Source organism: Akebia trifoliata, chromosome 8 (genome assembly GCF_017979445.1).
Source record: "Akebia trifoliata isolate Shusen 1 chromosome 8, ASM1797944v1, whole genome shotgun sequence".
NCBI lineage: Eukaryota > Viridiplantae > Streptophyta > Magnoliopsida > Ranunculales > Lardizabalaceae > Akebia > Akebia trifoliata.
Genome location: NC_141382.1, coordinates 5,577,127 through 5,594,962, shown reverse-complemented (window position 1 = coordinate 5,594,962; position 17,836 = coordinate 5,577,127). Strand labels below are relative to the sequence as shown.

The 17,836-nt window shown below is 34.2% G+C and overlaps 2 protein-coding genes and 1 long non-coding RNA gene across 3 annotated transcripts; 1 reads left to right on the top strand and 2 right to left on the bottom strand.

The window, feature by feature from the left end:
- Nucleotides 1–5,121: 5,121 nt before the first annotated feature.
- Nucleotides 5,122–9,904, bottom strand: LOC147395684 (uncharacterized). The gene is made up of 3 exons (XR_015180632.1): nt 9,307–9,904; nt 5,734–5,942; nt 5,122–5,625 (listed from the first exon to the last, which is right to left on the bottom strand). It is a non-coding gene; the product is annotated as an uncharacterized LOC147395684 (long non-coding RNA).
- Nucleotides 6,231–7,262, top strand: LOC147395685 (5'-3' exoribonuclease 3-like). Its single transcript, XM_086452077.1, has 5 exons — nt 6,231–6,443; nt 6,542–6,661; nt 6,765–6,827; nt 6,954–7,100; nt 7,203–7,262. The coding sequence occupies exons 1-5, from the start codon at nt 6,255–6,257 to the stop codon at nt 7,260–7,262; spliced, it is 579 nt and encodes a 192-aa protein (XP_086308203.1). The 5' UTR covers nt 6,231–6,254.
- A 4,162-nt stretch (nt 9,905–14,066) lies between the features above and the next one.
- Nucleotides 14,067–17,545, bottom strand: LOC147395683 (3-ketoacyl-CoA synthase 20-like). Its single transcript, XM_086450885.1, has 2 exons — nt 17,025–17,545; nt 14,067–14,925 (listed from the first exon to the last, which is right to left on the bottom strand). Exons 1-2 carry the CDS (start codon nt 17,412–17,414, stop codon nt 14,155–14,157), a joined length of 1,161 nt encoding a protein of 386 aa, XP_086307011.1. The 5' UTR covers nt 17,415–17,545; the 3' UTR covers nt 14,067–14,154.
- Between the last annotated feature and the right edge of the window lie 291 nt (nt 17,546–17,836).

The following is a 17,836-nucleotide window of genomic DNA, read 5'->3' as shown; positions in this document are numbered from 1 at the left end:
ATGGTGAAGAGATCATCCTCACCAAAAATCAGCGCATTCCAAAACTTCTAACCCCATCAAAAATGGTTTACAAAAAATAGACAGTCCACAATTTTTTAACTTGTAAATATGGGACTAGAAATTTTGGAATGGGCTGATTTTTGGTGAGGAGGATCTTCTAACCGTAGAGATCATCCTTACCAAAAATCAGCCCAATCCAAAACTTCTAACCCCATGTTTACAAGTTGAAAATTTGTGGACGGTCCATTTTTTGTAAACCATGGAGATCATCCTCATAAAAAATCAGCCTATTCCAAAACTTCTAACCCCATTTTATTTATTTATTCAATGTAGTTTTTTCATTTCACTTCAAAGAGCAACGGTCGTTTTCAAGAGAACTCTTCTTCTTAAAAAAAAAAACGCAGCTGCTGTAATTCGATCAAAAATATATATATATATTTTTTAATTAGATGAAGCTTTTTCACTTCGTCTCAAACACCAACAGACGTTTTCAAGAAGAATTCTTCTTCTCTTCGTCTTCATTCTTTTCTTTTTTTTTTTTTTTGATAAGTAGCAATATTTTTATAAGTAAAAAAACAAAACTAGGACAGTCGAATGACCAACCTAGCAAGACCTTACAAACAGACGCTACTCCCCAAAAATACAAAACATCCCATCCCAATTATATATAAAATCCTCGAAGAAGATCCCCCTAAATTCTCTAAAAACTTTAGACCAACAATAAAAAAGATAATTAATAAATTGGTTTGATTCACCGAACCAATAAAAAAATTGTTTGGTTCGTCAAATCCAATAAAAAATGGGCGGGTTCACGATTCGCTTGATTTATGAACCCAGTACAAACCGTTCTGTGAACTAGTTCAGTTTGTATGGTTCGGACTAGTACCAATAAATTGGATAACATAGGCATGGATAATTTGATGAATTTGCCTTTATACCTTCACAGGATGGGTAAATACTTAAATAGAAAATTTGACCTTACGATATATAACTGTTTTGGTAAAGCTTAATAATGATAAAATTGGATATATGGTCATTTTCATAAATATTTAAAAAAAAATGACTGATTTAATATTTTCTGCAAAATATTCAACCCTTCTCGTTGGAACACACTTGTTAAACACCTTTGTAAACTGGGGGAACACACTTGTTGGATTCAGACCAGATTTGGCTAGGCCCAAAACGAACCCTAAAGAGGTGGGCTGGACGCTAAATCACACCTAAGTAGTATCAGCCGAAGCCCTAGAACAGGCCCAATTTTTATGGGGCTTATAAAAATATTTAGAATTTATGTATATTTTGGACTTTGTTTAGTTTTTTAATACTTCTTCTCATCAATTTGGGCTATTTCACCATGTTTAAAAACATTGCCAATTCTCTCTAAGAAGTAGCATGAAATCCCACTAGTACCCTTAAGTAACCAATCCAAAAAAGGACTCTGTAAACTTCACAGATTAAAGATGATCTCATATTAATGAATGTTTTTCCGGATTTGATTGACTAAAATTTATAGCCCAACACGACCTTGGAGGACTCAAGTTAAAGGCCCATAGAATACCCTCACATGGCAAAATTAATATGAATTGTCATAATATGACGCTCCCTTTAACAGATGCCCCCCCCCCTACACCCCCATCACAGAATCGTAGATCATTTTTCTCGTGATACAAAAGAAAAAGATTTGTAATTATACGTATCTCGAGGGGGCATGCATCAGAAGCAAATGATTTATTGTATCCCAGGAAGTTAGGAATAACGATAGTTAGGGCTACAATTTTGGTAAGTTGGGCCAGTTAGGGGATCAACCCGCACCCAACCCAAACTTGACAAATACAAACCTGCGCCAATGCCCAACCCGACCTCGGGCATGAAACACTCAACCCAAACCCAACCCAACCTTGGGTTGGTTAGTTCATTCCTCTTTAATACTAGGTAATTTGGCGTTGGTAAGGGTTTAAATAAAGGTAAGTGACATGAAAGAACTTAAAATTTATAATTATTTATCCTAAAAATGTGTTTTAAAAGTTTATATATGTAAAATTATAAGTAAATTTAAAGAAGAGAGAAGAAGAATAATAATATTAACTAAAATAATCATTTTTTTATATTATTAATCACAATTTCCAAGAAAAGAAAAATATTTACAATTGTAATATAATTATTGCATGACAATATAGAATTATACTTACGTTGTGTTTGGATTGAGGGAAATGGAGAGAAGAGAAAATAAATGAGTTTCTCTCCATGTCTCCTATTTGAATTGTTAAGTGGGGAGAGAAGAGAAAAGAATTGAAGAGAACAGGAGAGAAAAAAAAATGAGAGTTTTCTTTTTCTCCAAAAGTGGAGAGAGATGGACAAAAACCCGTTTAAAATATTTTATAATTCTAACTCTAAATCTCTTTTAAGATATTTTAAAATAACAAAGTTGCCCTAAGTTCTCTCCTATCAATCCAAACATGGTGGAGAGAAATTGAGTCTTTTCTCTTAATGAGTTTCTCTTCTTTCCACTTCTCTCAATCCCAACGCAACCTTAAACAAAAGTATTAACAAAGCAATTATTTATCTAATGAAAATAACCACATTAATTTTGATATATAAATAAATAAAAGCATGCATATTGAAATATGAGTTATGAGTGTGAAAGAAACCAATACATAAGAAATATGTTTAAATTATAATCATATTAAATTCGGGTTTGGGCAAATTAGGTTGGTCAATACCTAAGCCCAAATCCAACCTGATTTGAGTCGGGTATTTTTTTTTTGCTACCCGAACCAGAGGCTGAACCCAAGCTAACTATGCCCAGACCTGACACAAGGTCGGGTCCCACCAATTAGGTTCGGGTTTGGCCCACTGAATTTGCAGCCCTAAGGAAGTGGTATCAATGGGCCAGGCCTGTAGTCTTGACTTCAAGGAATTCCTCCTTTCATTGATGGGCTAATACCCCACCATCATTATCATTGTCCCATTTTCAAAATATCCATATAATTTATTAAACAATCACCTGAAAATTTTTCTTTTAATTTTTAATTAACCTAATCTCAAATAAATAAATAATAAAATTCAAAATCTTCCACGATACCCATCTGCCATTGTGTATTTCTATGGGTCTAAGCGAAATGCCGAAATCACAGATACTGGGACATGAGCATAGTCTCAAAACTCTTCCAGTTTTTCCAAAACTTTGTAAAATTTTCGAAATAAGGAACTGGTCAATTAAATTGGTGAATTAATGAATTAATTGACACTTACACTACAACATTTACGAGATACAACCGTGGATAACTTGATCCTTTCCGATAAGTAATATTTACATTGGCGGATATAAAATCAGCCTCTATAAGTTATTTTATCTTTTTGAAAAAAAGACCTAATATGAATAGTGACGGATAAAAAACAATCGCCCCACTCTGTAGATAATTTTGAAAAAATGAAATTAAAATCTAGTGCATCAGATAATGATATCAGCTGCTTGTAATAGGTTTTTTTTTTTATTTAAAAAAAACATATATTTAACCCATGTCTTTGACTTGCACAAATTGGAAACTCTTAAGAGTAAATTCCCAAATAATTACAGAAGTTTTTAGTATTTTCAAAATGTTGTTAATGTTGACAAAGGCATCACGTAATATTGATAATTTGATCATGTTTTTATCAACATTACGGGATAATTATCTCAACATTAGCAAAATTTCAGAAATACCAAAAAAATTTATAATTATTTGAGAATTTACCCAACTCTTCCATGAATAAGAAAAGAAAAAAACCAATATTTCTTTGCTATTTATTGAGCTTCTTAAGCCCTCCACATCCATATAATCCAATCTATCTTCTATGCTTGACTTTAAAATCTAACATTTCTTCAAACTACAACCATCAAAATTTAAGTCCCATCATTGTAATCAAAGCTTGCCGAACATATCCTATAGAAAAACTTTCAACAATGATTAAAAAGGTCTTACCATTAAATTTAAATGAAAAAAAAAATGTATTTAGCATTAAATCCAATGCAGTTGAGCTAATGCAAGTGGGAGTGTGGGACCAATGCAGTGAGCTGGTGGGACAAACCTGACCCGACTAGATCAATCATAGTTAGCAACACCATAAAGCCTTAATGAAAATAAGAGGCATTCTCAATCTTTTCATCACTTATCTAAAACATTTTTTTTGTCTTGCTTCCGTCCCCTACACCAAATCTTTATAATAAAAACTGAGGGTTCAAAATCCATTAATACATCATAACCCGACGGTTGAACTTCATTAAGTACTGGTCCCTGCATGATTTCCAAGACACAAAAATATAGTCTCCTAGTGTTGCATTAATCAAAATCCCCTACATACATGTTTTAAAGCATCACAATGAACTTTAAATAACTCCTACTTAAATTTTTATTTGAGCCATTTCATGTTGAAATTCACAAACTTACATGATCCATTCCCACCTAAATAACTTCAGATCTAGATCAAGGATTTTGATTTAGATAAGAATCTGACTTGATAACTGTTTAGATCAATTCTAAATTATTACATTTAGAAGTATTAGATCTCAATCAGTTATAAATGTGAAAGTATGTAAATTATAATGTATATTTGTTTAAATATATGAAGTTTAATCAAAAGGAAAAGGTTGGAATGACACAATCACACTACGTGAAAATACACAAAATTCGACGGCCCAAAACCGTCGAATTCTGTAACTATTCGTCGGTCCCGACCGTCGAATTGATTTGTCGAATTTGGCCTTGCCGAAAAAAAATTCGACGGTTAAGAACCATAGAAAATTTTATAAATTCGACGGCCTAAAACCGTCGAATTTTATAAATTAGACAGCCCAAAACCGTCGAATTTTACAAATTAGACGGCCCAAAACCGTCGAATTACTAAATTCGACGGCCCAAAACTGTCGAATTTGAAGTTTTAACAGAATTTCGACGGCTTTAGGCCGTCGAATACTATATTTACAACTTAATTTAAAGACTAATGAAAACTCTTTTTTATGCATTTGTCTTCAACCCATACCTGCGAAAAAAATCACACATTCATATCTATATCGACATTCACATCCCATCCACACCAATTTGTATTCAAGCATTCAATTCATAATATCAATGAATAATATGATTTAAAAAAAATATTACTTATATAAGTCAAAATTTTAATCTCACATATTGTAAGAATTCCTGAGATCATCACATACATCAATGTAATGAAGTCTAAAACCTAAAACAAGGTTTTACCATCCACTCTTGATGGCATGGACCTAAAACCACCAAGTTCAATCACAGAGTGTTTTCTCCGTTGAAAGTGCCTCAATATCAGCAGCAGCATAGGAAATCCCATATCCAAATCTTGGGGAAAAAAAACTGGAGGCTCGTCACCTATCATGTAGAGCAATGGTGCGAATTCTGGCGAAGGAAGCAACAGCAGTGACAATCCCTGCGGATCTACAAGAGCATTAGAAGTACCAATCTCCAATCATCTATCAACAATGCACCCCCTCAAATCCAAGGTGACAACAATGGCTAAGAGAATTCTCAAAGCCAACTCTCCATGAGATCCGAAAAAAGAGTGCAATCCTTTTCAACTTGAGCATATTCAGAAGTCAGTCCAAATGGTGTAGCATATCTGCACATGATGAAGTTGAACAATAAGAGTGCCAAAAAGAAAAGAAACATTTGAATTGGAGTTTTAAAAACTAAACATTTTATAAAAAACTTCAGCAGGGTCACTTACTCAAGTTTTCAAATATAGGGATTGACATGAGATGAGTAGTCCCGAATACCTGCACCTTCCCATCCCATCCACTCCTCCCATAAGTCCCAATCAGGATCACACATGCCCCTCATCGACTCATTATCTTCACCATAATCGTACTCGTAACCGTTGATTTGATCGTACAAGCTCACATCGTTAGATTCTCCCCTCAAATTGCTCATCACAACCTGTAGTGCACAACAGAAACATCACCAATCCGAAAGAAAAACAGTATATAACTGTTTTCAAAGAAAAACAGTAAAAAACCATTTCACATTCCTTCAACATTTGAATCCAAATTATATATGACTGCCAAGAAGGTCCAACAAGTAGAAGTACATAAAGGGAGTAAGTCAAGACCAATTAAGACAGTTAGTCACTGTTGAACAGCTTTGATGATTCATGATAACTAGATGGATTGCACAGTTCTTATGCCAACAATGCAAAAAATCAAATTTTTTTTTTTTTTTTTTAAATTTGTAATTAAATTCTCACAGGCCATGGCGGAGGAGAGGCTGAGAAGTGTCTTCAAATCAGAAGGAGAAAAATTAGCTGTGTTGGAGCAAACTAAGATGTTGGATTCGAATGTAATCACACCAGGAACTCAATTCATGGCTACCCTGTCATCTGCTCTTCAATATTACATTCATCTGAGAATGAATTCTGATCCAGGGTGGCGGGGCATCAAGGTAAATCCAATATTTTGCTGTACTTGTCTCTGCTATGTTATTTTCATGGGTTATAAACAATGAGTTTGTCTGAATGTGAGTATATTGGAATTTTGAAGGTCATTCTTTCGGATGCCAATGTGCCGGGTGAGGGAGAGCACAAGATAATGTCATACATCCGCTTGCAAAGAAATCTGCCAGGGTTTGATCCAAACACACGGCATTGTTTATATGGTTTGGTAAATATCATTGTCTTTTTTTTTATCTTTGGTGTTTAGTTGTTAAAGCTAGTTCCACTGCTAACTTGAACTTATGATAAGTGTTTGCTTTGTTTTCTTTTAGGATGCAGATTTAATCATGCTCGCATTGACTACCCATGAAATACATTTTTCAATTCTTAGAGAGGTGTGTGTTATATGAGGATTTGGATCTGCTCTCTCATGGACTTTACGTTGGATGCCTAACATGAATTCTGGTTTTTTGTATCACAGAAAGTTCTGTTAGCTGAGTTTGATTTGGTATGTTGTGTAGGATGTCCGCAAGGCCCAAGCAAATGATAAAAAGTGGAATTTTGGGAAGAATTCACGTGTTAATCAACAGGAAAAAAACAAGGAGTTGAAGCTAGGGGAAGTGGAAGGAGAGGACAACATTGACTACATCTCGAAGCAGCAATTCCAGGTTTGTGCTGTTTTTATTAAAATATGGACTTTGTAGACTTGTTCAAACCGTGGATTATGAACTCACATAGGTATCTGCCTAATGACTTGGAATCAAATGAAGGTTGCACAATCAGCTGGCAACACTGAATGCTCACAGATGGATATTGCTAGATGGAAATAGAACTTACATTGATAGGTTATAGTTGATAACAATGCATAGTTTACTAATAAAAAAACATAATAAATCTGATCGGAAATAGTGCCCATAGTTATACCTTGGGGATGAGGTTCCTACCAATGGCCTTCTAGTTTAAAATTGAAGAATGTTGATGGATAGTTTTATGAGTAATAAAATTGGCTTTGGCAATGAGTGGTGTCTAGAGAGGCATAACGCCTCTCCCTCCTTTGGTGTATGAGGTTGATGTGACCCAAGACCTTAGCCTCCATAAATTGGTAAGAATCTAGTTCACTTTTATTCTCCTCTTTCATGTGTACCCTAACCCTGCTTGCAACATCAAAAGCTCCTAAGGCTGAGATCTAATACATCCATCACCCTCTCAAATCCTCTTCAAGCAGTCTCATATAGACAGCCACCTAGTTTCCTTATTTATTATCCCTTCATAACAGCCCATCTCATCACACATTCATCCATTCAGAGTATTGTGACCTGACCCCAACCAAAACCTATTCATACACAATTTCAACCATACTAAACAATACCTTTAATGATAAACAGAACCTCTAGGAAATCCTGTCACATTCAGCAACTCTAACAGAACCTCAGATTTTATTTTAAGGAATTGTGTATGTCAAATATGTTTTCCTTTCAACTATATATATGATTATGTTAGTATAACTCCTTCACATGATATGTGTATCCACATATATGAATGAATTGCAACCCTTTTAAAACACATAATATCATGCAAAAACAACATGATAAAAACATTCAATATGAGGCCAAAGACTGAAGTGCCCATCAATTTTTAAAATGTGAGAGAAACACTTAATTCCTGTTAGCAAATGAGATTTGATGCATTTTACTAAGGTGTACATTGATACACCATGAATTTTCAATCTCATCAACATCCAATCCAATGGTCTGAACCTTGGGATGACTGTCTCACAGTGTCTAACTGCAACACTACTACTGCCCAGTCCTGTATATGTATGAAAAAACTTTTTTTTTTTGGTTTTTTAATTTTTAATTTTTAATTTGTAATTGTAAGGAATGTCTTAAAACTATTTTGAAAAAGAAATATATGGTAAAAAAAAGAAAACCCCAAAATGAAACTGATAGAGAAAATATAATTTTTATTTAAATAAGGACAAATGGTCAAAGTGAAGAGACAGACTGTATATTCTAAAGATGTATATGATGAAGCAGTAGAGTGTATTATTTGTTGCATTTGAATATGTATGTAGTAGGTGACTTATTATTATCAACATAAAAGTAGGGAATCCAAAGGATTATAAAATGTTAAAAACAAGAACCTAAAAAACCCATCTAGCCAGCTAGGTGAAGTTCTCATGTCAATTGACAAGAATATTAATCAAAACCAATTTGGTTAAATTTTTTCACTCCTTGTGACAGCTTCTAGCTTCTCCTCCAAGCCTTTCATCACTCCTTATAAATACTACATTATCATGCAAACCTAAACCATAACCACAACCACTACAACCTTCTCTTCCTTTCTACTCTTTTGGGAGAGAAAATTAGGTCAGACACATTGGCTAGTATCCAAATTTTCCAGTGGTGAGATCATCGTCCATGAAAAGTCCTTGTGGCGACCCTATGAGGGGTCGTCTTTGGCCTCATATTCTAGTGGCATTGGTGGTAATCCTCATTTCTAACAATGTTGGGGGAAAATATCTAATATGAAAATATGAAAAGCAATATGATATATTCAGTGACTTTTCTTGTGTGAATCAGAAGAAAAAAAAAAGTAAAAAATATTGGAGATTGATAGACAAATTAAGTTTTGACATGGAATGTTATCAAACCTCATTCGAAAAATTTGTCACTCAATCAGTCGAAAACATAAAGACATTCTTGGATAAACATCAACAGCCAGATCTACGTAAATAATTCAAAATCCCAAAGAAGACCCGTTAATTTCAGTATTTGAATAACCAATTCTCATATTTTAGATCTGCAAATTCACAGTTTCTTAAACAGATCAAAATTAAATCTCAAAGAACCAAATGAATAAAAGAATACTTACTGGAAGAGAAGATCAAGGATTTGAGCTCAGTTCTTCGATTTGAGCTTCAGTTCTTGGAAGGTGCAGTTGACGACGAGATCCAGAGGATTTGAGCTTCAGTTCGTCGATTTGAGCTTAAATCGAAGAAGACGATCAGTAATTTTCTGTATCAATCAATCTAATAGGTGAGAGAGAGATCCAATACAGAGAGATGAGAGATCGAGAGATCGAGAGACATACAGATCGAGAGATCGAGAGAGTTACAGAGAGAGGAGAGATCAGAGATCGAGAGACTTACAAAGATCGAGAGATCAAGACAGAGAGAGGGAGACGAGAGACTTACAGAGATCGAGACAGAGAGAGGGAGATGAGAGATTTACAGAGATCGCGAGATTGAGATAGAGAGAGGGAGACGATGAGAAACTTACAGAGTTCGTTAATTAAGAGATAGAGAGAGGGAGACGATGAGAGACTTACAGAGTTCGTTAATGAAGACGATGGGTCGTTAAAACGAGGAAAAAGAATTCGGTGGGCTAAGCCTGTCGAATTATTTAATGGGCCTAAACATGGGCTGTGGATTGACGAAATATAAACGACGGATTTGGGCCGCCGAATTTAGCCCTACAGTAATGTCGAAATTTTACTGTTTTGACGCAGTGTCAGAGACACAACGGTGACAAAAATGATGTGGTGGCACGTTCATAATTGTAGATGCTTTTTACTCATATCTCACAAAAAAACATCTACAAAAATGTACCTGACATCACATTATTTTGTTACTTTTGTATCTCCATAGGTGTCACCCCAGCATGAATTGAAGAACATAAAATCAGATTTGATGCCATTGGGATCCAATCCAATTATTATCAAGTCGAAATATTTTGAGTCAATTCACCGGAGAGTAGATGGTTGCAATAAATGGAGGAGATAAACGTGAATATTTGATAATGAAAGCCTGTCTCCTGCTAATAAATATTTTGGATAGAGAGCTAATTTTTAATTGGAGGAATCATCAACTATCAATATGAGAAACAGTTGAAGTTGGTGGATTTATTTATTTATTTAGGTCATGAAAATTGAAAATATCAACTACCAACTTAATTATGGGTTTTATGTTAACATGTGCCCTAAAGGCACACGTGCAGGTGCAGTAATACAACTTGAAAATAAGCGGTTGGGGGAATTTTTTAAGGACATTTTAGGTAGTAAATTCTTTTGTAGATGTATTTAATTCTTTTGATGTCCACGTGGCACATTTTGACTTGATATTAAACACATTAGACCAAGTGCACGACTTTTTCTGCACTGCCATTATTGACAAAGCTCATTTAATAACATCACCCCAAGAAAACAACCTTTGATATTGAAAATAAACTTCATTTAATGTGATGTTGTATCATGTGATCTACAACATAATTACTAGAGGGGGAGGGTTGGGGTGGTGGGTGTTGCAGGGTAAGCATCATCATAAAAGAGATAACAACTTCACCCATATTTGAGGTTCTCCTTCAAACAAAAGATTAGGATTTCGAATCCTTATAAAAAATCTGCTTTATACCAAATTTTTTTGGAAAACACTAGTGATAATTCCTCCTCAAGTTCTCCATCAAACAAGAGGTTAGGGATTTTCAAAAAAAAATGTATCCTTAGAAAAAATTATGCTACTCCCTAAAAAATTTATACTAATCTTTAAGAAATCAGTGTTTTTTATCCTAATCGGTAACCGTCTGTTTGATGGAGAATCTCAACCGTGGGTTAAGACTAGAAAAGTCCAATTGATATTGGTAAACAACTTGACAGGGTTTGTTTGGAAGGTGAAATTATATGAAGTGGAATCGGATCAAGTCAGAGTTATAATCTTGAAATTTGTAGAAACTCTTGAAATGAGCTATAGTGCCTTGTTGTTGGAATTAGAGTCATCAGAAGGTACTCCAAGTTAGATGTGGTTCCAATCATAAATATTGAGATGGTAATAGTCATCATGCATGTAGCACCTCAAGATATGCACAACAATACCTATCAACAAGTGCTGCCAAATCAATCCTCCACACAAGGAAAAAACTTTGAAAGGGCCATCCCGCTTCAAAATTTCGAAGGAATCCTCTCCTTTGGATTACATGTGGCATTTTCAAAGAGGTATTCTAAATATTGATGAAAATATAGGGACCTAAAATAAACACAAATTACTATGTGTCTTGTAACAGGGATGGTTCCATAGTAATCGACTTTCTCTAAGTTATTCACCTAACTTCATGCTTCTTGTGTTAGTTGCAACATTGAGCTACATAAATTATAAATGGTTTTACTACCATCTTATAAATTTTTTCTTTTTGTTTGACTGGTATGTGTCTAATCACATAACACACTAGAAGTGCATATCTACTTTAACCATATATATCTAATTAATTTTGATTCTATGGGCAACATTTTCCTCAATTTCCCATATATATATATATGGGTCACGATCTATATACACATAAAGCTACTCATATCCACACAAATCACATCCTTCGTCGGATTAAACATGGATTAACGGTCGTGATTTAAAGCTTTCTAAAATAGAGCACGTGAGTTATTTCTTCACTTAATATTTTTTATATTTGTTATTACTTCCCCACGTCATAAATAGGGGGTCTTCTTCATTTGAAACCCTAACCATTTTCTTCAAGCTGAACTTGTTCTCTTGCTTCGATAGCCAATAACCATCGATTTCCTTCTATTTTTCATTTATTTATTGAATAAATCCTATGAAAATTTACCATTTGGACTATTAATTATGCACTTAATCAATTTCTATTTTTTCTTATGGATAAGCTTACTGAAACCCTAATGGCGCATTGGCTATTACACTTCAATTGTGTAAGCTAACAGCAATGAAGATATAGGTATGGAGTAGTTAAACGTTTTGAAGAAAACACACAATAAGATCAAAGCCTTAAGAAAAATGTAGTATCCACTGTTAAAAACAAAAACAGTGAAATAAAACCTGTCCATGGAATTGAAACACCAGTATTAATCTAATTCTTTACCATCATTAATGTAATAAAAAAAACTAATTCATCCACATTGATTGGAACTACAACCCTTACTTCAGGCTATAGAAAACATCCCAAACACACACAATAAATAAAAAATCATGATTCGACACGAAAATGAAGGGAAAGAGGAAAAACGGAGGAAGAAGAGAAGGGGTTATTGCTGTGTGATATAAGAGATTGATGGAAAATGCGAAGTTGGTTTTGTTTAGGGTATCAGATGAGTGAAGAAAGGGCTGGATTTTGTTTTGTTTATGGTTCACGCGGGGAGGAATAATCAAATACTGAAAATTTTATGTGTACACGGATCACAATCATTGGATTTTCGTTTAATCCAACGATTGCTATATATATATAATTGGTCCTAGATAACAAAATCCATCACTTCTCAATTTTAACTAAGCATTCCTCTACATGGGCATCATTGCTAAGAAATTGCTTAATCTTTAAAGGTCTAATTTTATTATCTAAAATAGTAGATTTGAACTATTTATTCATTTCAAGCTTCAATTATATACTAAGCTTGTTTGCGTTTAGCTATACACTATCATAATGTGGCATTCCGGATGCATAGTTAATTCTTCATCCACGTGTCACCTTAGGATTCATGTAAATGTCACTACAGATTAATCCCAGCCCATTTGACAATCAGATAATAATATCAAAACCCCCTGTACATTACATAAACGAAGTTGAATCTTGAATGGGGTGCCAATATTAGGTCATGGGGTCCGCTTTTAAATTTATAAAACACCTTGGCCTCTCACATAGGGATCGTACAAAATTTATCAATGAAAAACTCCTCATAGTTTAATTTAGTTACATAGGATTTTAATAAAGGGTTACGTTCTAGTGATTCATGAAGATGACTCATTGGAAAAACACTCAATCAAATTGTCTAAACATGAAATTTAGTGGTTGCTTTGGACTATTACACCGTTTGCAATTTGTTGGGGGGTGTGGTTGGAAAGGAATAGGCGTATATTCGAGGGGAAACATAATGAATGTCCAAGCATGATCATGTCTATCTTGGGTCTTATCTTTTGTTGGTCCAAAGTGTATAAGGAGTTTAGGGGTCTGTTTTTTGAGGATTTTTTGTACAAGTGGGATGGGGTTTGCGGTTCCATTCGTAATTAGTACTGTTTTGTAATGCCCTTCCAAGTTGGTCATCTCGTCCGACTTGATTTTTTTCAGAAATACAATACTATTTATCAAAAAAAATGAAATTTAGTGGTTGGGATTTATATTTAGAATAAGTATCGTCTAAATGTGTGTTACTAGGATACATATAAATCCTGACCATTGGCTTTCATGTTTACATAGTTGAGATCATATGTTTTCTCATGAGTCATAGGATCCCAACTCTTCAATAAATTCTTTAAATCAGCCCAACTCTCTTAATAAGGTCTTCAAAATATGATTCAACTACTTAATTGAGGACTTTTCTACTTACACATCATGTGCAATCCACGTGTCACTTTCTTTCTTCGGCATAATCTTTAAACTACATATAGTAACAAAAGGATTACTCATGATAAAGTTTTATATTGGGAAATTAAAGTACAAAATATTTGTTACTTAGGGATCTCTAAAATAATTAAAGATAACTAACAAGATAAATATTTAATGAAACAAGATAAATATTGTAACCCATGAGTGTTGAGACCAGTACTTGCATTAATTTAAATTATATATATATATAATATTTCCAACTACAAATACAATATATAAATAATTTTAAGTAAATAAAAGTACAATAAATATCCTATTTGGTAAAAACATTCGTCATTTTTTCTTCAAACTCGCCTGGCCTGTTTGGTAAAACACCCATATTTTATAATACCTTAGGAACTTTAACAGGGAATCCATCAATCTCATCCATCCAAGGATTCATCTCCTTTGAAGGATCGACGGTCCTCATTGCATGCCAAACTGCACTATTGCACTTAAATCCTGCCCCCAATGCAATCTGACACACACGATCACCCTTCTTCATCCTTCCTTTCGCCTCTGAATACGCCAATTCATACCACAATGAACTACTAGATGTGTTCCCAAACCTATAAAGAGTCATTCTAGAAGGTTCCAAGTCCTTATCAGAAAGTTCTAGACTCTTCTCAACCTCATCTAAAACTGCTCTCCCACCTGCATGGATGCAAAAATGTTCGAATGCTTGCTTGAAATCTGGCACATATGCTTTTATATTCAACATTATCAACTTCCTTCCTACTACATTGATGATAAATTTGAATTGTTCCTTCATGGGGAGTACGGTAAGCCCTAGCGTCGATAGGTTGATCTTGAGGGCCTCTCCTGCAACTGTGGAAAGGTCTTTTGAAAGGGTAACTCCAACTTTGCCAATGTTGTCTTCTTCTTGGTACACGCATTTGTATCCACGGTCCTCGTTGCCCTTGTGGGTACGAACGGTGTGGATGAGTTCGTACTTGGCACGATGATGATCAGACGGACGGTTGGATAGGAGGACAGCACCAGCGCCCATGCGGAAGAGGCAATTGGTGACTAACATAGAGCGTTTGTTGCCTAAGTACCAGTTGAGGGTGATATTCTCTGTGCTTACTACTAGGGCGTATGAGTTTGGGTGTACCTGTTGGTCACAAAACACAAAATCCACCCTATTTAGTATCCTCATTATTTATATATACCTAACCATTGTATTTCACATTTCAACAATCAAGATTGTATATTTGTTTATGAGTTTTTTTTAGCCGTCTAAGTATCTAAATCTAAAAAGTTATAATAACTTTGTTTACTATTATAAAAAGGATTAATAGGTGCTATAATCATAAAATTTCATTTTGAGATATCATAACATTGGGATCTTAAAAATTGACAAGTGTTTGTTCGTGCCGCTGACATGAATATTCTCTTTAGGGTTTGGATGGTGATTGAGAAAAAATAATAAATTTAAAAAGGTATTATTGAAAAAAAGAAAAAATAATGTAAAAATTATAAGGATGTTTTTAGATAAGGGTATAATATAAAAGATAATAACGTTGATAATATTCTTGAGAAAGGGAAGAAGAGAGACATTAAGATAAAATGAGTTGGATGCATGGTTGTGTTATATTATATAATTATATTAATTTATATACAAAATTAATCAAACTTAGGTTAAACTTTCAAAAATAAGTTGAATATTTTCAAAATCTGGAACGAGTAAACTAGGTTTTTTTAAGTCATTGAGATGATTAATTTGTAGTGGGAAAATTGGACAAAAAACCCTGAGACTCAAATGATTTACATGAGTAACTTCGATATCAGCTATTATTAAAACTCTGTTGATCCCAATTTTATTATTTTAGCATTTAAATTATGTTTTTTGAAAATTAAAATTTTCTTCTTTGGACAGAATATATTCCTCAAATTGTTTAATTGGGGATGGAGTGTCATTTTTTTTAAATTCTAGAGATATGACAAATGTGTTTAATCAATGTTAAAAGTCAAATCAGTATTAAATTATAGAAACCTCAAGTAGTGTTACTGAAATTATGGGAGACTTTTTGCTTTTAGTGCTGTGAGCAAATTTGGGCTCCACTCATTTGACCATGAGTTTTTTAATGAAATCGAGAAGGTTATGATTTTCGATTTCCATTATAATAATTCGTGTGCCCTTTTTAAAATTTTAAAATCTTAAAATTAAAATTTACGAGCAGAGGATGTGTGGGTAGGAGAGAAATTTTCTCTCTATTGCATATGCCATCTGCACCACATGCCAATTGCTTATTGTTGGATTGTGAGCAAAAAATCACTCCTAGCAACACGAAGAAGGTAGAGATGGGTGTAACAAGGAAATTGTATGGCAACATAAATTCTTTTAGTATTACAAAAAACTACTCTGCAAGTCTCCTTATCCACTCGGAGAATCATCACTTTTGGAGTTGATTCATAGTTCTTGGTTTACTTCTTACTATGCAAAATCACCATTAAAATGAGAAATTATATTGCCATGCCAAATTTTACTTACAACACACCAGTTTTTTTGAAATTAAGTAATGTTTACATATGAATTAATTGGTGTATAATAAGTAGAAAAATTATATTGCCATACTAACCTTTACTAACAATACACAATTCCTTTTGAAATTAGGGTGCCTTAGCATTTCATGTGCTGAATATGCCAAAATATCAAGTTCGGTATGATGTTCATTCATTTACACATCTACAAATTCGTATAATTAGAAATGACAAACCTACAAATTCGTAGATGCGTAAAAGTGAACAGTGTATCGTTTGCATGTTTTTAGAATTAAAATGAACATTGTAAACTGAAATTTGGACAAAATCCTTTGAAATTAAATACATATGGATTGATGTGTTATAAGTAAAAGATGATTTGCCAATAGCAGCTCTTGAAAAAGGGCTGTGGTAGTCCCACACCGTTATGTTATGAATAAACATCACAAGCCATATTACTGTAAAATCACACCGTATAGTAAAATCACTTATCCATAATATAATATGATGGTGTTGTAATATTATTCCACTAATAAGACACGTGACAAATCGACGTGGTGAATAATATGTGACTGATGTGACAGGGATACGGAATCATAGATCTTTCTCTTGAGATACACAGGGAAAAAGATCTACAGTTCCCTGCACTTGTCAAAGTCAGCCGCGTACTATTTTGCGCGTAGATTTACCATTTGTCCTAAAATAAACACTAAGAGAGAGAAGACCAACTTGAAGGAGATGCTTAGCAAGATCTACGGAAATGAGTCCAGCACTGCAACCCATACCACCAAGATTATAGCTCACCACATCACTCCTCATCTTGTACCTATTTATGATAATTGAACATAGAGATGGAGTTGGATTAAAAAGACTACTATTCACCACTAATATCCCTATATCACTAGCCTTCACCCCAGTTTTCAACAAAAGCTCATCGACAGCACCGAAGAACACTGTCTCTACTTCCTTCCTTGCCTCTACCATGCATGGGTCTGGTGGCAAACCCCACATAGCTTCTGGAAAATAAGTAGACTGACCCAACCCAGATCTCTCCAATATTGTCTTTTGAAATATCAAACTTTCTTCTGAGAATATTCCCAATAGTTCAGATCTCTCCATGAAGACTTTACTACTGCATTTTAAAGTATCTATAGGCTTGTAACATGAGAAATCGATTAGAAAAACCTTACAACGCCTAGAAATATGAAATATTTTAGCTAGTGAGATGAAGAAGATTGAAGAAATGAGAATGGTTAGAAGCTGGAATTTGAGATTGTTGGAAAGGTTGGAGAGAAAGCAAGAAGTGACGTTGGAGATATCGGTAGGGATAAGGGCCTTAGTGAAGGACAGAAAGTACATTAGAGGGACTACTACTAAGTAAAAAACAGCTCAATTAATATTTATAGGAAACTATAAGAGAGCCTCACAAGAAGCTTGATGTGAAGATCGCTAGTTGGGTGGCAGCTAGCCATCAATCAGTGGGCCATTAGAGATCTGTATTTTCAGAAGTCGTCGAGTCAACTCGAAACCCAGTGAATGGT